Source organism: Seriola aureovittata, chromosome 6, assembly GCF_021018895.1.
Source record: "Seriola aureovittata isolate HTS-2021-v1 ecotype China chromosome 6, ASM2101889v1, whole genome shotgun sequence".
In the NCBI taxonomy this organism is placed as follows: domain Eukaryota; kingdom Metazoa; phylum Chordata; class Actinopteri; order Carangiformes; family Carangidae; genus Seriola; species Seriola aureovittata.
In genome coordinates this window covers 6,672,715-6,691,965 of record NC_079369.1, presented here as the reverse complement: position 1 = coordinate 6,691,965, position 19,251 = coordinate 6,672,715, and the positions used below count along the sequence as shown (strand labels likewise).

The 19,251-nt window shown below is 40.3% G+C and overlaps 4 protein-coding genes across 4 annotated transcripts; 2 read left to right on the top strand and 2 right to left on the bottom strand.

Annotated features, from left to right (window-relative positions):
- Positions 1-572: 572 nt before the first annotated feature.
- uck2a (uridine-cytidine kinase 2a) lies at positions 573-7,252 on the top strand. The gene is made up of 8 exons (XM_056378164.1): positions 573-716; positions 1,128-1,324; positions 2,786-2,945; positions 3,172-3,268; positions 3,848-3,990; positions 4,464-4,561; positions 4,670-4,718; positions 5,350-7,252. The coding sequence occupies exons 2-8, from the start codon at positions 1,220-1,222 to the stop codon at positions 5,484-5,486; spliced, it is 789 nt and encodes a 262-aa protein (XP_056234139.1). The 5' UTR covers positions 573-716; positions 1,128-1,219; the 3' UTR covers positions 5,487-7,252.
- A 313-nt stretch (positions 7,253-7,565) lies between these two features.
- Positions 7,566-9,650, bottom strand: aatf (apoptosis antagonizing transcription factor). Its single transcript, XM_056378163.1, has one exon. The coding sequence runs from the start codon at positions 9,564-9,566 to the stop codon at positions 7,917-7,919; it is 1,650 nt and encodes a 549-aa protein (XP_056234138.1). The 5' UTR covers positions 9,567-9,650; the 3' UTR covers positions 7,566-7,916.
- Positions 9,651-10,136: 486 nt separating this feature from the next.
- magoh (mago homolog, exon junction complex subunit) lies at positions 10,137-12,009 on the top strand. The gene is made up of 5 exons (XM_056378165.1): positions 10,137-10,315; positions 10,644-10,702; positions 11,134-11,244; positions 11,625-11,707; positions 11,793-12,009. Exons 1-5 carry the CDS (start codon positions 10,225-10,227, stop codon positions 11,890-11,892), a joined length of 444 nt encoding a protein of 147 aa, XP_056234140.1. The 5' UTR covers positions 10,137-10,224; the 3' UTR covers positions 11,893-12,009.
- Positions 12,010-12,188: 179 nt separating this feature from the next.
- Positions 12,189-17,148, bottom strand: cpt2 (carnitine palmitoyltransferase 2). The gene is made up of 5 exons (XM_056378162.1): positions 16,631-17,148; positions 15,907-15,987; positions 15,711-15,817; positions 14,325-15,629; positions 12,189-13,349 (listed from the first exon to the last, which is right to left on the bottom strand). Exons 1-5 carry the CDS (start codon positions 16,813-16,815, stop codon positions 13,021-13,023), a joined length of 2,007 nt encoding a protein of 668 aa, XP_056234137.1. The 5' UTR covers positions 16,816-17,148; the 3' UTR covers positions 12,189-13,020.
- Between the last annotated feature and the right edge of the window lie 2,103 nt (positions 17,149-19,251).

Sequence of the window (19,251 nt, the reverse complement as noted above, 5' to 3'; positions counted from 1 at the left end):
ATTTCTGCGGTATGCATGGCAAGGTATTTAATTTGTTTGTTGTACTGAAGAAATCATCCATCCATCCATCCATCAATCAGTTCCTTGCTGAATTTCCTGAACAAAATAAATGGTTAAATGTCTCTTGGATCCATGTGCTAAATGTGCACACCAGTCACCCCTGGTGACCTGAATGGTTTTATGAGGATTAAAATGATGTGAATCATATGCTGTGGCCTTCACAGTCAAATATAGTAATTCCAGTGTTCATTGGAAATGTATTCCTGATCAGTTGTGGGCTAGTGGAAAACCGTATAACAATTATTAATTGTATTCATTATTTAAGAAGTTTGTTCATTTATTTAGCTTAGCTCTCCTTATACTGACCACTGCAAGCAGCGCAAACGAGAAACCTTTACTTTGAAGACGAGCTGTTCCTGTTTCCGGCTCTCGACTTTCTTGTTCAATTTTCACCGTACATGTTGGATAACGGAACAAGCTGACGCTTTGGTGCGCTGAATTGAATCGCACGTCTTCATTCAGTGGGACAATAACACACGCAAAGCGTTAACAGTGTTCAGGCAGCATCGGCTAATGAAGAAAGATCACAAACGTCAACATACATTTACACTTTGCACAAATAGGACAATGAAATTAGTCAATACCCCTTAACCTGGAATTTTTCATTATATAACGTGAACAACTGCAGAAGAATTATACTTCATGCACGGACCATGGTAGGCCTATGTATTATCTCATAAATCAATGCATTGATTTATACTATTTATAGTATTTATGCTGATGTCATAGTTACTGATGAAATGTCCAACAATTAGACATTTGTTTGAACATGATTATTTCATGTCTGATATTACAAACAAGTAATCAAAATAGGATAATTGAAAATATGGAGTAGATCCCTATATGTAGCCTATAGGCAAATAAAATCTATTTTCAAATTGAATTACAAAGTGCTTGATACTTAAACATGAAACCCCAGGCTACAATCTGTGTTAACACTCATAGGTCAGTATGAATGTTGGACCCCAACTCTAATTTCATCATCAACAACATATAATTTCATTATAAGCCACAAAACTGATCTAAACACTTTTATTGTCATTTTTTTTTATCATCACCCACATCAGTTTCATCATCTTCATCATCGACATCATCATCAAATGGGAGGAGCGTGGGCACCCCTGTGTGTCACAGGGCCGCATCGCGCTGCAGATGAAGCATGGCAGGCGACAGCGAGACAAAGCCAGGTGACCAAGCCGAAAATGAGAGCAACCAACGGCAGCCTTTCCTCATTGGTGTGGCCGGAGGGACAGCCAGCGGCAAGGTTTATATTATAATTCATGATTTCTTTTGTTTCATAGAATAAGGTGTTTCATGCGTTGCTTGCTTTCTGTGAGAACCGACACAGAGGGGTTGATATCATTTGCTCAAGGAAATCTGGGGCTAACGCGCATTTTTCTTTCCTTGAAAATAATCGGAGCCTCTTCATCTGTTGGATCAGTCAGACTGATTAATTGTGAGCGTATAGCGTAGGCCGGCCCAGTGCATGCCATAACAGGGTGCACTGTAAAAAAAAAAAAAAGCCTTGTCTTAGATTGTTAATAAAGTAGTGTAATATATGGAAATCTGCCTGAAGGACTCCCATATATCTTTGTTGTGTCACAGTTCTTAACTTGAGGGGATATAAAAGATGGCAAGGATCAGAGGAAAAAGATAAGGGAGATTTGAGTTAATTGCATCAGCTGCGCAGGGTCTGCTGTCTGTAAACTCATGAAAATTAGAGGCCACAATTTAAACGCACTTATAAACCCTGATAGCTCAATTAACTGCACAATTTTGCATAAACAAGCAAAATCTGGCTGTTATGTCAAGATGCCACGGTGTCTGCAGAACATGGATTTATATGCATGTATATATATCGAGATGTGATAGCAAGATGAGTTTTTTTATTTCTCTAAATGATTATTATCCTTATATTTATTGTTGTTTCTGGTGGATCTGCTGATCACACTGGATTTTTCTTCTTTGTGACACTGATGTATCCACTGTCGCTGCTTGTCTGTTTGACTGAATTTCTGCATTATCATCCTCTATTCTGTATCCACTATGCTGCAGTGTTTCAAAAGTTTTCAAGGGTTGCCAATAAGTGTTCTCTCTTTTGAAGATAAAAAATGTGATGCATTAGTTTCATATTTTGTTTAAACAGAGTTTATGATCAGCATACATACCTTCATACAAAATCTAGTCTCTTCGTCCTTCATTATATTTGACAAATTGGGTTTGGTTTGACTTACGTCCCTGTCTGATGCAAGTCAAGTTGCTTTGAATCCAGGATTAAGTGTGACATTTTTGAAATTTTTTCAGTGTGAATCTGGAGGGTAGTTTTCCATTTTGTTATCATTCGACTAGCCTTTTCCCCCGACAATAGTTATCAGCAGACAGTAGGTTGACTTTATAGGTGATTAAATGAATAAAATGTAAGCTGTGGTTCAGCAGACAGTTGTTGGTGGGTTTGACTTCCTGGCATTACGCCCCTTTTCTCCCCCAGGAGTAACTGCTCACAGAACCACCTGTTCTCCCACACATCTAATCCAAAAGGGGAGTAAACTGTAATCTCTGTGCAGCTTTTAAAATGACATTGTTTGAGAATAACAACTCAAACTCTGCTTCAAGGCCACAATGACCTGAGTAAATGACACCACTTACGTCTCAAAAACAAAAGGATGTGGTAAATCAGATGCTGTATTTTATCATACTATTTGTTTTGTTATTTTTGTGTGGCTAGTCATCAGTGTGCAGCAAGATCATGGAGCTGCTGGGGCAGAATGAGATTGACCACCACCAGAGGCAAGTGGCAATCCTCAGCCAGGACAGCTTCTACAGGGTCCTCACCCCGGAGCAGAAGGCCAAAGCACTAAAGGGCCAGTTCAACTTCGACCACCCAGGTATGTTGTTGTTGGTCACTAACACACCCCAATGCCTTCATGTGTCATCTGACAGCAGGGTAATCACGAAACTTTAGCATCTTTTATTCAAAGATGGTTCCAGCAGTTGATCTGTATGTGACTGAGGCTTGTGGTGTGAGGTTTGCTCAGCCACTGTCTGATGATATTTCATCCTGCCAGAGAAATGACTGATTCTAACTGATCTGTACTCTTTCTCTCTGTATAGATGCATTTGATAACGACCTCATAATCACAACTCTGTGGGACATTAAGGAGGGAAAAACGGTGCACATCCCTGTTTATGACTTTGTTTCCCATTCCAGGTGAATTAGTCTTATCAATTCCATCAGTCCATCAACTATAAAAAAATAAAAATAAAACTTAAGTAACATTAAGTGGTGGATTATTTACTCTACATTTTACACAAATTGATTTTCATATCATAGTGAAAATGAATGGAAACCAGTGGTTGCCTGGAATGTAGGTAAACCATATTTGAAAATCTGAAACACCACAGTAGCTTTGAAATATGGACATCAGTAATGCAAAGTATATGCAAGTGTTTTTTTTTTTTGGTTTGTTTTTTTTCTTTGTATGTAATTCACTGGAACAATGAAGAATTAAACATTTAACATTTTTCATTGCAGCTGATTTCATTTGCAATAAAAAAAACATTGCTCAATTTCTTTCTGGTATGACCAGTAGCATAATGTTGCTAATGTTAGCCAATGTTAGCAAACTTTAGGCAGATATTGCTGCATTACCTTGAGTTTATGACTCTTACTCTTTGTGACTCTTTTTGATTTGTCATTGTCACTTGTTATTACAGTGGCTATTGTTCAGCAAATGTTACATAGGCACGCTTTAAGTGATTTTATACTTAATGTCTTTTTGTATGGCAGGAAGGAAGAGACAGTGAAAGTCTACCCTGCTGATGTGGTGCTGTTTGAAGGGATCCTGATGTTCTATTCTCAGCAGATTCGAGACCTTTTCCAAATGAAACTGTTTGTGGACACTGATGCAGACACTCGGCTATCTCGCAGGGGTGAGACATACAAGCATGACTTGATGATTCCCTTCAATTTTAAATACAAGAGCAAACAATAGTTTGGCATTTTGGGAAATACACAGCTTTGTTTTCTTGCTGAGAATTAGACAAGAAAATCGATACCACTCTCATGACCGTACGCTAAATATGAAGCTGTCATCTGCAGCCAGTTAGCTTAGCATAATGATTGGAAGCTGGGGGAAAACTGATATAGAACCACAGTGTGTCATTGTTTTGCTTCCCTTTTTATACACATGAAATAAATATACGTGCAAACATGTGATTTGGTAAGCTTTGGAGGCTGTCTTTTTTTACCTTTTTGATAGAGCCAGTTTAGATGTTTCCAGTCTTTATGCTAAGCTAACCAGCTGCTAGCTGTAGCTTGATATTTGCCAGTCACTCACAAGTGGTATCAGTTTTTCTCATCTAACGATTCCTCTTAAAGATCACTTTTCCCTGGTCTCTTTCAGTGCTGCGTGACATAAGTGATCGTGGTCGGGACTTGGAAGGCGTTCTAGCACAGTACATCACCTTTGTCAAGCCTGCGTTCGAGGAGTTCTGCCTACCAGTGAGTGCATATGCTAATGTAATACTACTCAACTCAGGTTTTCATGGGCGTGTCCCTGAACATGGACTCATGGTCAAATCCTTTTTCTTTTTTATTGACACGATTTAGACGAAGAAATATGCTGATGTTATAATACCAAGAGGAGCTGATAACGTTGGTGAGTATTTGTGCTTTTTTTTTTTTTTATATAGCTGGGGAGATTCATCATGTGTGCTACATTAGAGACAATATCATTGAAACTAAATGTTTCAGACTCTAGCCTCAACAGTGTTATCATGGAGGACACAGCTGTGTTTATTGTTGAGCTCCGAGCTGGGAATTGTGCTCTCAAAACTAAGAAAAAGAACAAAACAGCTTTGTCAGTTGACTGGAGAAATGAACATCACCAAAACAAACTGAAAAAGAAAACCACACTGCAGCTGCTTTAAATATGTTGAAGCAAGATAACCTGAGCTATCCCCAGTTTGTGCCTCTCGTGCAGTCCCATTATATTTGAGTCACAGATTTAAGCATCTGAGACATAAATACCAGGGTTAAAAATCTTTCTCATGCAGTGGATGGGATATTTTTTCATTCAGATGGTTAGAAGTCTTTAAGGAATCTGAAAACGTCTTCAGGACAGGTGTACGTTTTGTTATCCGTCTGGGTCTTTCCAAGATCGCAGACTATTTACCTTTCAAAAAATCTGCAATGATGCTTAAATTTGTTGCTGAAATATAATGGTAACACACAGGAGACAAAACCTCCGACTAACCTTGACCACACGATCTGTTTGTCTCTCAATGCAGTTGCTATAAATCTCATAGTTCAACACATCCAGGATATTCTAAATGGCGGTTTGACCAAACGGCTGAATACGTGGTTTAACGGTTATGGAACAACGAAGAATCCACCAAACATGGAGTCCAGCAGTCGGCCACACTGAACACAGCGCTGTCCTGAGGAGAGGAAGGAAGGTTCACCTGCACGTGCTGAATGTGCTCCACAGCGTGGCTAACAAGGCAGGAGTAGCTGCCAGGAAATCAAAAGGCCTGCTTTTGATATGATTCTGCTTGAATTGAGCAAATCAATCAGATGAAGGGATTTTTTTTCCCCTTGTGGAACTGGTTTAAAGCAGTTGTTTTATTTTTCTCTTTTGCTTGTGTACTGTATGAGATTGAAAGAGGATGAATACTAAGGGGCACACTTATAATTTAGTCTAAAACTGCCGCTTGCCTTTAACACAGCACTGAAACGGAGTAACTAAAAGAAGCAGTTATGACGTCTAAAAAAGATTTCTAAACACTTGACAGCCTTTAATCATACAATAAATGCATTGTAGCAACATGCTGTTTAATGGCAGGGCCATACCCTATCACTACAGTTAAAGGTTCACCCTGTGACCTGACTGATCCCCTTTATTGATGCAAATTTCCATTTTTTTTTAAAAACTCCATATAAAGCATATTTTGACTTCTAGAAAGGTGTATGTAATACTGGGTTGAGATTTTTTGCTGTTTGTGTCATGTGGCCCTGAGCTGTACTTGCTTTGTCATGTGTAAATTTAAATAAGTTATTAGGCAAATGAAACAACCGATTTCCACCTCACATCATCTGATGTATGACATCATCTCCAAAGATCATTTTCCATACAGTCTTTGTGGACTAATCATTTTTTATTTTTTATTTACCTGAATGTGGTATTGACATAATTGTAACTCACTTAAGACGTCGATGTAACATAAAGAACAGTTAATTATGTCATTATGGAATTACCACAAAGTATTATTTTTGTTCGATTCCCTTAAACTTGAATCCTCAGATGCACATGTATGCAAGTGTCACTCACAAGAAGACGCATTCAGCTGTGAAATGTCATGAAGTACAAGACAGCCACTGTAAATGTGATCTGTAAATGTTTAATGCAGGTTTTCTTCCTGTATTCATATTTCTAATGATAAAGTTCTCAGGTACACTTTCTTTGCTTCGATTAACATATTCGTCACTGACAAATTCTTGTATTTGATTTAAAAATATTCATATCCATGTCTGGTTGTAATCTTATGTTACTCTGTTTTGGTTAAGTCTCATTGTTCTGTTTTAATCTGTACTTAGAGAGGAAAGTGCCACATGCTGCTCAGTGCTCTTCTCTAGCTACACAGAAAAATTTCATTTGCTTCTAGTTTACAAACACTGTGGAGTGATGTAGTTGCAGTCAGGGCCACTGAGGACACTGAGGTCATGCCATTTTTCCTGGAATATGAGGGCTTACACATGGTGAATACATTATAAGCTTTTTGACATAGCAAAATTGACTGCTGACACATTGTCATGGAAGAGAATGAAGCCATCATTATTTTTGAAAGACCCACCATTGACTGTTGTGTTTTGGAGGAAATTCATCCTTGGCAGTGTGAAGAAAACATTTAAAATCTTCATGTTGGGAATGCAAAGACAGAAAATCTAATTTAACAATTAATTAAACATGAAAATCCTAATATCAAGAAAAGGGTTTTAGGGGTTTGTTGGGGGAGCTTGGGTTCATGACCTCAGTCCTGGCTATGGCCCTGAACTGCATGTAATGTCTACAGCTGTTTCCCAAATCCATTCTGCATCCTAATTCTCTAGTTTGCAGTGTGTTCACACTAGAAAAGTGAGAAAATAAAACAGTTATGAGTCAGTATGCAGAATAAAAAAAACTTTCAAAACTTTCTGAATGTGCTGTTCATGGACTCTATTCTCCCAGAATGCAATTCTTAAAAGGAAAAAGAATTGCTGAAAAAAAATTAACTGAATGGTGGTGAAATGCTGCGGCTCCAGGAACATAAACATTTTTTAGGTTTAGAATGTGTATCATTTCCAATTAGTTTAAAACGGGTGATTTTCTGTATATTAACTGCAAAAACAGTATCAGGATTAGTATTCTGTATACAGAGAGTGTGTTGTACGGAGTTGGGACACAGCATACACTGTATTAAAAAAAGGCCATGAAACTTGAAGTAAACACTTAGATCATTAGAGAAAGTGACAAGAAAAAATTACACATTTATTGATTTCTTTCTAGGTCACTTAACACTCTATGCATTACGTACATATTACATTTTTTTTTTTAATCACAAACTGGTCATTAGGCAACAACAACATTTTTGTGAAAATGTTCCTCAGTATAAAGGTATTACTTAAGAACTTTAAGAGTCCATTTTTATTCCTGTTAGGTCAGAGCACTGGTCTGAGGAACCTCTCCTGACGAAGAGAAGCCCAGTCTCTGTTCTGATCCAAACTGCTGCTTGGCATCATCCCTGGGTGTGTGTCTAGAAGGCACTGCTGTTTGTATCCCACCATATAACACCTGCTCCACATGAGAACCCCTTTAACGTCACTCCCTGACTGAGGAGTTCTGACCAAAGAGGCCACGATACAGTTCACTGCGCGCCTCGTCGCCCATCGAGCTGTGGTCAATGGGAGCCATAAAATTCGCCAGCTTGCTGTGGATGTGGAATCTGACTTTACGCCCCTTGCTGGCTTTGGTATCCACCTTCTTCTTGATCTTGCTGCGCAATTTCTGGATGGCCAGCCACTGCCTGCCCGTAGCCACCTGGTCATTGGGATCTGCTGCACTCGTCTTGCGCTCAATGAGCTCTCTCAGTAGCTGGTGGTAGAAATCGTCATCATCAAATATGTCCTCATCCACATCTTTGAGATGTGTGTTTGCTTTCAGCTGTTGCTCCGCCTCCTCGCCCTCTTGGGGGACAGTCTCAGAGGTGAGAGCAGAGGCCTCTTTCTTTCCCAGGACTCTGTATTCTGAGCGTCGGGTGTGTGTGCGCCTCACTAGCCTCTCTTTGTCCATCAGCACCTGTTCCACCTGAGTCAATATGTTCCTGTCAAAGGCCCCGAAACCTTTGCTGCTCTTACCCATGGTCAGTCTAGTTTTGTCGTGCCACTTCTGCAGAGTGGTGTCGCGGTAGGGCTGGAAAGCAGCAAAGCGTTTGGCCATGAAGTCTGGGTACTCTGCCATCTCCAGTTTTCGTTTAGGCGCTCCACCCTCCTGCACCGACGTCTCATCTTCCTCATTCTCATCACTGTTTATCTCCTCGTCTTCACTCTGAGCTCCTGTCTTTCCCAGAGCGATGGTCCTCGTGTCTGCGTTCTGGTACAGCAGCTGATCGTGCAGCTCCAGCAGGGACCTTTGAAGAGCCTTTAAAGCTTTGTGGGTGTTCTTCAGTGCCCCCGCAAGCTCAGCTCCACCCTTCCTCTTGAACTCTGGGAAAGTCTGTGGCTGCGGAAGCTGATTGGCCGTCACCAGAGCTTTCTGGATTTTGATTCGTCCCTCGAGCAGCTGGTCCCACAGGGCCAGCTGGTTCTTTACGGCTTTCCCTTTCTCAACCTGCTCGTCTATCTTCTCTTTTGAAAATGTCTGGACGGTTCCCTCATCTTCGCCATCTTCCTCACTGCCTTCCATCTCATCGTCACCAGAGCCTTCATCTTCATCGCTGCCTTCAGTCTCCTCGTCACTATCATCATCCTCACTCACACCCAGGTCATCCATGCCCTCTGTCAGCTCGTGGAAGTCAACTCCCTGAGGAAAGGTCATGTCAGAACCTTTTGTCTTAGATGTCAGTTTAGCACCTGGCTCTGCATCGCTGTCCACCAACTCCTCATCTTCATCATCTTCATCATCATCATCATCTGCCTCTTCATCTCCCGTAGAATCCTCTTCTTCATCTTCTTCCAGCTCCTCTATGCTGCCGTCCTCCTCCTCCTCACCAGAGCCCTCAATGTCCATCAGCAGCTGTTTACGAGAGACTGCTTTCCCCATGTACCGCCTGTCCGTGTCTGAGAGCAGGGATGTGTTGTGCTTCCGCAGGGCACTGAGGCCGACCCCATCTTCGTCGTCGTCGTCGTCGTCGTCATTGAGCCTTTCGATGACTCTGGCCTTGGTCGCCTCGTCTGAGTCGTCCTCTGGATCCGCAAATTTAGGCAAAGGATTCAACAAATCCTCGAGCTCCTGGGAAAACGAGCCCGCCATGTGTGAAAGTTTATAACAACCACACGTGTGTTGTAGACAAGTCCTGTCGGCGGTGCGGAAGGTGATGACGTCAGTAAAGAGCGACGTAAATTTGCATTACAAATTCCCTGGGCTCTGTCTTCCAGGCAGAGTAGAAACCACAGTCTATGGTAGAAACGGAAGAAAACTTTCTTTGTAAATGTGATGTTTGCTTATCCATTATGACACTAACATAACACTTTTTTACAAAGCATAAATCTCACCTGGAGGTAAATAAAACCATACTTTCCATAACAAGGAACACGATATTTAACTCAGGTTAATAAGTCAATTTGAGCTAACCGAATAAATAAAAAAATCAATATTTTTTATTTTATTTTACTCATGGATTATCAGACACAACAAATAAATCAAAGGGAAAGCAAGTTAAAGTGAAAACCTTTGACATTTAAAATAGAATATGGATTAAATGTCCTATTACAGAGGGAACATAAAGCAAATGTAGTACTAGTAGCACCTCCACAGACCAGTTCCTGAAAGACAAATATCGGGGCACTAAAGTCTATAATAGCTTATGATCTTATGCGCATGCGTATTTTGGTGGTGAGGCACTGAGTTGCTCTTGTTCGAGTTTTGTTCCGCAGACTTCCTCAGAAAGAGCACTTTCTGGAAAGTAAAGATGTCAACGAGCGACTTCTACTTGAGATATTACGTTGGGCACAAGGGAAAGTTTGGACATGAGTTCCTTGAATTCGAGTTCAGACCCGACGGTAAGTTTATTTTGGCGGTAGTAAAGATGTGTTAGCTGCCCTACGTCTAAGCTAACGTCGCTAGCCACCGGGCGGTGGGTAGGCCGCAGCGGACTCGAAACGACTTGCTAGCGCCAAATTCTCCCTGTGGTTTGCTTTGTATGATAAATGATAATAGGTCATGTTCAGACAGAATTAAAGACTCAAAATCTACTTGTTATGAATGCAGTAATGTTTCAAGTATTGTATTATGCGTTTTAAAGCGCCATGTGGCCTCTATGGATGATAGCGAACTCATGCGTTTTGCTGAAAGTGATGCGTTGTTTCAAATTTAAATCTCTTCTTGCAGGTAAACTGAGGTATGCAAACAACAGTAACTACAAAAATGACGTCATGATCAGGAAAGAGGTAATTTATGATTATAAAAACATTGCAAGTTGATAGTACTCCAAAACTGTATCATTGCCAATCCATGTTGTGTGGGTTTCTTTATTAGTGGTAAAATTTAAATTTAATTGTCATAATATTATGACACTGTCAATACAAGGTCAATCTTTAACCGAGTTTAGTAATTTAGTAATGATCTGACCAGATTAACGACTCAACTGTTAATGTACTCATGTATGTAAACTTAGGTTAATTTGATAATGATGGTCATACAATCACAGAGGTTCATTGTCAACACAGTACAGAACTTGAGGGGCATACTTTTGTATTAAAAATAACAATATTGGCGATTGTACCCTTTCTCACATCATACCTATATTATAAATCTATAACACGGCTCTAAATGTTATGAAGTGTAACTTCCTTCGTCTGTCTTTTGTGTGCCAACCCAGGCATATGTACACAAAAGTGTGATGGAGGAGCTGAAGAGGATCATTGATGACAGTGAGATCACCAAGGAAGACGATGCATTGTGGCCGCCTCCTGACAGAGTTGGCAGACAGGTTTGTAACTCCATGCTATGTCAGTGACACCGGTGCTGAATAAGAACACTGCTGGTGTTGCACCCAATTCTGACACACCTGTCAGATTTTGTCAAATTAAGTTTGTACTATGGTCACATATTGCAATGGTTTGTTTTAAAAATGTGGTCTCCGTACTGGCAATATTATGTCCTCATCATTTTAATAGGATCACAAATTTTATACCATGTACAGAGCACTTCGCGCTTCAATATTTGATATATTTGTAATATATTTTCCATTGCTGTTCACAGATTTTGATGTCAGCACTGGCACTCTAGTAAATCAATTGCATGAACTGAACCAATAACGTTTTTGAAGCCTTCAGAGTAACTTGCCTGTGTTTGTCTTAATGTTCACAGGAACTGGAAATTGTCATTGGTGATGAGCATATTTCATTCACAACTTCCAAAATTGGCTCCTTGATCGATGTCAACCAGTCAAAGTGAGTAGTATATCCAATAAAGTGAACATTGAACATTTGTCTCTGACAGAACGACTTCATTTTAAAAAATTGCACTGTGTTTCAGGGACCCTGAAGGTCTTCGCGTGTTCTACTACCTGGTGCAAGATCTGAAATGTCTCGTCTTCAGTCTCATCGGTCTACACTTCAAGATCAAGCCCATCTAAAATGTGGATTTTGCTCATTTAAATTGATTTAGCTAATGTTTCTGTTGTTGAACTATTGCATTTGTACATTTGCTTTTGGTGGAACTGTTTTTTATTTTAAATAAAGGGTGAGAAATCTTTCTGCTTTACCTAAGCTACTTGTTTAAAGTTCAATACAAGTGTCCTTTTGTGCAATGAAACACTAAGGCTTAGGTTTCAATGACATCTTTATAGTCTATACTCGTGTGTAGAAATACAATTTTTATTAAAATACTGATTTTAATTAGGAAAATATTCTTGCAACAACATTTATGAAATAGTTGCACCAATAACTAAAGTTTTATTTCAAAATACATTCAACCACATCAGTAAGGCTGTAAATGACAAACAGTGATGGCAATTTAAATAAAATATTACAGTGACATTAGTAATTGCTCTGGTTGAAATTCACATATTTTGACAAGGCACAGCATTTGTCTCCATACTGTAATTTGTATTGCATCTGAAAAGTGTAACTGCATGAGTTTTGTGACCAGCACTCTGAATCTTGGCTGACACTTTTACTTGAGTAACTCAAATGGAAAACTCGGCTAACACGTCACGTTATGCTACAGTACACCGCTATATCAGAATTTCTAGCTCTTAAATTACAACCTTCAGAAAAAAGATGTCTTGAAAAGCGTGTAGATGTAATCAGTTGAAAGCTAACTTTTTTTTTCCCCCATTATTTGAAGTTTGATGTGGTTATTCTTTAAGCTATAGAGTTGAGGGCTTGTGTCCACAGTTAAAGGCTGAGATATGGAGCTTCAGCTTTTTGTTAGATAATTTCTCCTTCATTTCGCATCAATTTTGATGTAATGACAAGATAACTAACATACCTACAGTAATATCCAAGCCTCTTCAAACACATCTTTAACATCCCAACCTATCTGTGTCCAGTACCATTCATTTTCTGAATAACATTAAACCTACACACTGTGATTCTCTTTTTATTCTCCTGTAGATAATAAATAATATATTAGTTATTTCACTTTCTGCATCTTTGTGTGGAAATGATAATCAACCAGTAGCTGAGAATGCTGACTGTGCTCACCTTCACTGTACTGTAAAACTAGATCTTTTTCACTCTTTGATAAACACACTTGTTTCTTAACTGAGTGGCTTTCCCTCCAGGACTGTGAAAATGTCCTCTAAAGACTTGTGAACACATTGCAGGAATTCATGGACATTGCGAGCCGGGTAGCTGGACACGTTACAGCCAATCCAGTCGTCATGGACACCGTAGCCAACGCCAAACCCATCGGGCACCACAGGGGCAAAGCCACCGAGGTTCACAGCTGGACTGGTGAGGGTGCTGGTGGAGAGGATGTTGTGGTTGATGGCGGCGTAAGCGGGGTCAGTGTACAGGTTGTGTAGCGCTTGGCCCTTTGAGTTGGCCAGGTATCGCATGGCAAAGAGATGTCGGTCAAAACCTTGGCCTGGTGAGAGAAATAAAAAGAGTGGTTAGTGCAGCAGCTCAAAATACTGACACTATTGTTGTGTCCCAGTTTCTTAGCATATAATAATTCTAAGCAGGTTTTGAGTGTGCTGTATTCACTCTGGAAAAGGGAGAAAATAATATGTTATATCTTTATTGTATACTAACCAGTATGTACTGTATAAAGTTCGTAGGTGGTATGGATTTGGGACAGAGCTCACGTCCTAACTTTCAATGAATAGAAAGGGGTTTAGAAAGCAGGTACAACTAATTGTAGGTTTAAAGCTGCAGATAGTTGACAGTTGGTATGGGTATTGCCCATCTTTAAAAGGCTCTGACAACCTATTTTCTCAATTAAGCTTCTAACAATACGTGACAGGATCCTATATGAACACTAGGCCTGTAGTAAGTTACAGCGATCCAGCTTATTCTACATTAAGAATTTTCTGTATTTGCTTTGCCTATGCTTTTCTCATTGGTTTAAAGTGTGTGGGACTCAGTTAGAAAAACTGGATTTAGCTAAATTTCAGTTTTTAAACTATGATACATAGGGATGTTTTTTGCTCAACTTTGATTATATAAACCAAGTTTTCTATTTATAAACCAAAAAGTGATGAATCAGCCAAAGTAAAGGTACAAATCAATTTACATGAAGAATCTGAAATTCTGATATAAGATGGAATTTTAATACAGTTAAGAGTGTTTGATGTCTCAAATAATTTTTTTAAGTTTGGCTCATACAGCATCCATATCTATCCTGAGCTCTGCTTCAGTTAACCTGGACTGTCTCTTCTGTTAATAAATTACCAAAGCATATTGACTGTCATAAAATTACCATCAGGAAGGAGAAATATGTTAAGAGTGCAAGGACTGCAAGTGAAAGGAAGAGGCCAATAATATCTCTATCATTGGGACAGAATGAATAACTCATGTCATTATGTAATTTGAACAAAATGTATAAATGTCTTCTACACACCCATAGCTGCTTCCTTGGTGAGCTGCCCATGATATTTCGAGCATTCATGGAGCATGGCACGCAGCTGGTCCACACTGTGTTGTCCTGGCTGGCAAACAAAGGCGTGTGAACATTGTTTGGTGTGTTTGGTAGCTGGTCGGATTGTCTCTGTGCGGCCATGCTTGAAAGCTGCAGTGCTACACGACTCATATGTGGCCACTGTCTCCCCATACTGCCTCAAGTAGCCCATCTGAAAAGCAAGTTGGACTATAGCATCTGGACTCAACTTGCTCTTCTTTAACTGCTCCTTCCCACCTTTCTTGAACTCCATGGCATCAATGGTGAGTTTTGACACAGCTGAATCAAAGTTCTCCTTTGCTTTGTTGATGCCACTCTCCAGCTCGCTGTCCAATTTGAACTGCAGTCTGCGCACAGCGGAGGCTGAAACCACAGCAGCGGGAGCAGAATCCGGGTGTACCAGTGGCTGCTCCGTTGTGTCTTTGAAGATCTCATTCTGAAAGCGGAGCACAGCTACGCCGTCGCCCCAGGAGTGCTCAAAATTAATGGCTGCCTGTCCATCTTTGGCAATAATGACGCTGAAGGACTTGTCATACCACCGGTTGCAGCCGTCACCGTGCAGCATGTTGTGGGAAATGTGAATATGGTCTTGCATGCTCTCATCATCCAGGGAGAGACAGAAAAGAGCGCTGTCAACAATCTGTAAATTTTCTGCGTTTCCAGCAGCTAACAGCTTGTCTCTCAGCCCGGCCCACACATCCCTGTTCTCACTGGTCAGCGCCCCGAGAGGAAAGGCGGGCGCTGGTGTCGGGTCAGACAGAATGTACTTCAAGTGAGAATGGATCTCTGCAGGCATGACTAAATCCCCATCCCTGTCTACAATGTCAAACACATACATGTTGCCTTTTCTCATGACTAGGAGATGTTTCCCTTTTTCATTGGTGAAGAGCTCATCTCGTCCACGCTTGGGAATCCTAGTTGAGTTGAAGAGGCGAAAGTACTGGGACATGTCCAGGGGGTAAGCATTCACCATGTAGGCTCCGTACCAAGACAGAGAGGATGGGACCCAACGGATGAGCTTTTTGAAGCCGTCTGTGTCACTCTTTGCTGGGTTTAGATGGAAAACCTCTGGCTCCAGTAATCCAGCTCGCAGTGTTTTCATAAAGCGCACTGCTGAACACACCATATTAGTTGCCCGTACAAGCTGATCATTATATTTTGTCTTTGGGTCAGGATTGAATGACATGAAGGGGTTGAAGTTAAGCACCACAGAGTCACGTGCAGATAGATACATATCGAACCATGGTCCTGAAATAAAAGTAATACAGATACATTAGTAATCGTATGCATTTGAGATGCTCAATTTCAAGTCGCCAGAATGACAGTCACCTGAGATGTAGCTTGTGTGCTTATTATTTTTATCCTGGGCTACCAGTTCCTCATGCAGCTGTTTCCCAACACCACTTTGGAAATCCTGTGCAAGTTTCTCTGTTGTTCTGAGGGCACACAGAAAAAGATGTAAAGTTAGAAAGTTAGCAGTGTCCATTAATAAAATGAAATGGTTGATTTCCTTACTAAAACATACCTGAACTGGTCATCATCCAACAGAGGCCTCTGGGCAGCTAGATACCTCCTGACAGTATCCTCCAGTTTTGGTATTGGTAGTCTAAACAATTCACAAATGAATCAATTCAGCCTTTCAGCAGTCCTGTAAATGTTACTATATACAGCAAAACTGAAAACTGTTTGGTGCATTAGACACAACCGAGACCAAATCCGATGAGGCTGTGGTGTTCACACGTTATTTTTTAACCTTGTTCATGCAATTAGGCCTAAAATCACAGGTGTAATCAATCATGTTACAATGAGGTTGCACTTTAGGGCCTGTATTTTCAATGTAATCAATAGAACCTGTTTATGTTTAATTAACCATTATATTGTAATATTACATCACACTATATTATTATAGCTTAAAAGTAATGCACTTGTTATAATACGACACTGTTTTGAATAATGTAACATTTGAGTGATATTGATCAGGGGTGTCCTCAGTTTTGTTGGACACTGTAGATGTGAGTCATATCACCGCCTCCTAGTGGTCATCGAGCTAAAGTCAATTGTGCACTTTCACCTACATTCATCTGAAAGCTTAATAGGTCACCTACTTTAACTCAGAACACCTTGCTACACTCTCCTGACATTTCCTAAGTACTTTAGATTCATATTACACCAAACTTGGTTGAATTAAACCCACATATTAATGTTCTTATGAAAAAAGGGCTTGATAAAATCCCCATTTAACTTCTTACCTGGGTAAACTCTTCTGGTAATGCATCGATGGCACCACACTTTGGTGTAAATATTCGGTCGAAGATGCTTTTTTGCTGCTGTAGTTTCGCTTATCCACACTGAATGCAGCAGTCCTTAAATGAATTAGACTTCCAGATTTTCTCAATGAGGCAACGCATTGTGTTGAAAGGAGCAGACAGGCCATTGTGCTACTACTTGTGAACAAAGTGAACACTTGCTGGGTCTTTATCGACGTGAAACACACAAGATAGCTGAAGCTAATGGATATAAGATGTTACATGCAAATACTGTAAATACTACAGCTAGCGAATATTAGCAACTAGCATTAGCCCACAAATTTCCTTAGCCGACCTGTTTTGTTTCTGAAGCAGTTTGACAACAAGCGGCATGCGTTAACCCAACGACTAATCTTCCGTTCACATGGAGCATCCACTTCTGACCTGCTGCAAACATCAAACGAAGAAGCAAAAAGAAGCAGCGTAAGAAGTGAGTTGACAACAGGAAGTATAACCGGCAATGCTTGTCACGTGACTCCGGCACATTCTGAGACAGGGGCTCGAGTTGAGAGAGGCGTGCTCAGTCCTGCAGCATGTAATACTGTACGTGACCCTGCCTCTCTACAGAACACAAAGAACACATGGTGACACCTTGTCTTCTTATTGGCAACAAATATAAAGCAGCAAACCTGTATATAAGTATGTGCATTTCTCGCTGCACTGGATGCGGTGCTTTTTGAGGATCTTAAACAAAGGCATCAACACAGGGGGTACACCTTAGGTCAAGACTCAGCAGTTTACCTACAACTGAAAGATAAGGTGTACACTTGCCCTCAGGTGACTGCAACAACTCCCAACGACTGTTGTTACAACAGCCAGGGGCACTACCCTGACATGTAGCCTACCAAGTGAGATCTGTGGCCTTGATAACGACTACCCTGCAGAGGCTAAATGCCTGGTCTCCTCACCAGTCAGAACTGAAGAAGCCACTCCAAGTAACTACAATCAAGTCCAGTTGCCCCCGATTAAACTGCTCTTTGATAACCATGACCTGGATGACTCAAAATCTTCACAGACATCATGTGAACCATCCATTTCCAACGTGTTGTTATGTTGTCTTCTGGCCAGCAGAGAGCAGTATTTTCTTGATTAGTGGCAGTGTTGTATATGCTACCCCCACTCCACTCCTGACATCCACTACAAATAAAGAACCTCACTGGATCGTGTAGCAGGCCAGCATCTCCATGTTTTCTATAACTTGGCAAGCATGCAGCCTGTCTTTTCTGATGGGTGAAAGAGTGGTCAAGCCATTGTGAGCTGGGTGCTTGGCCTCAAGCCCTCCACCACCACACAGGCCTGAAGCAGCCTTACTCCGCACTCCCCTATCCTCCTCACCCTCCTCACCCTCCTGCTTTAAGCATTGAGGGCGATAGTTCACCGCTTCCATTAGACTGATGAAATTCTCTGATGTTTGCCTCCATTCATGCTGTCTACATTAAATGTAGTGTCATTTTCTGACCTTCCCTCTGTGCATAGTATGTAGATAACAGAATCCTTCATGCATAAATTTTTTTTTGTGTGGCTGTAATTATATGACACCCATCAGTTATTCCCATCAAACAGTGTGCCTTCAACATTACATTATCCTTGACATTACAGCAAAACTGTTATGCACATGTTGACATGTATACTTATTTCTCGCTACAACACCATCTGATTTCTCAGTGACTATCATGCTTAAATTGAAGGTACAGTAAGTCCCAGACTTAACAACTTAACTTAAAAAGATAAATCCCCTTTAACAACCATGACAATCTTCTCATCACATTCATGGCTGAGGAAAACCTCCAGATGTGGATTTTCTCCCACTCCTTGATGAAATGGGACTTTTTTTCTGTATCATTTATAGTGATTATAGGGATATTTTGGCAACAATTTACAGGTATATGTTTTTGTATCAGTTATTTGTCTGTGATGAAATATTTATTTGATGGGACATGCCTGGGTCAGCCCTGGTTGTCCAAAATTTATACTGTAAAAGCCAGGATAGCAATACAAATGTTATGTTACAACACTTATAAAGACAGAAAACACATTAAACTCTAACATTTTCACCTTTTTGAAGGGGGCTATATAGGCTACCATAAACAGCCATGGGTAATTTCACAAATTGCTAGGTTCATATTTATGGCTCTGAAATTACCACAGAAATTAAACCAGTATCCAAAATGTACACAGACACATCTGTAAGGACCAGTGTGTTTGATAGTTCCAGTTCCTTCAATACAAATTATACTTGCATTTTCTGCTTAAAATCAGTACTGAATTATACAATTACTTTAATTGTGTAATGATCACAGTAAACATGATTTTTTTTTGTCAGGTTCACATTATGATTAGGTGGTAATCCAGTTTTAGTGCAGGATTGGGAAAGTCTTCAATTACGTCTATATCATCTTGCTGTTGGAGTTTAAAGGAGTTTAAATCGGCTAAAACCACGGTAGCCCTATGGTCTTTTAAATAAACTATTCAGACTGAAAGCTTAGAGTTTACTTGGACTATGGACTATTTTTTAAAGTTATGTTGATTAGGGCTATCTGACATCGACATGTCAAGTCTGAAGA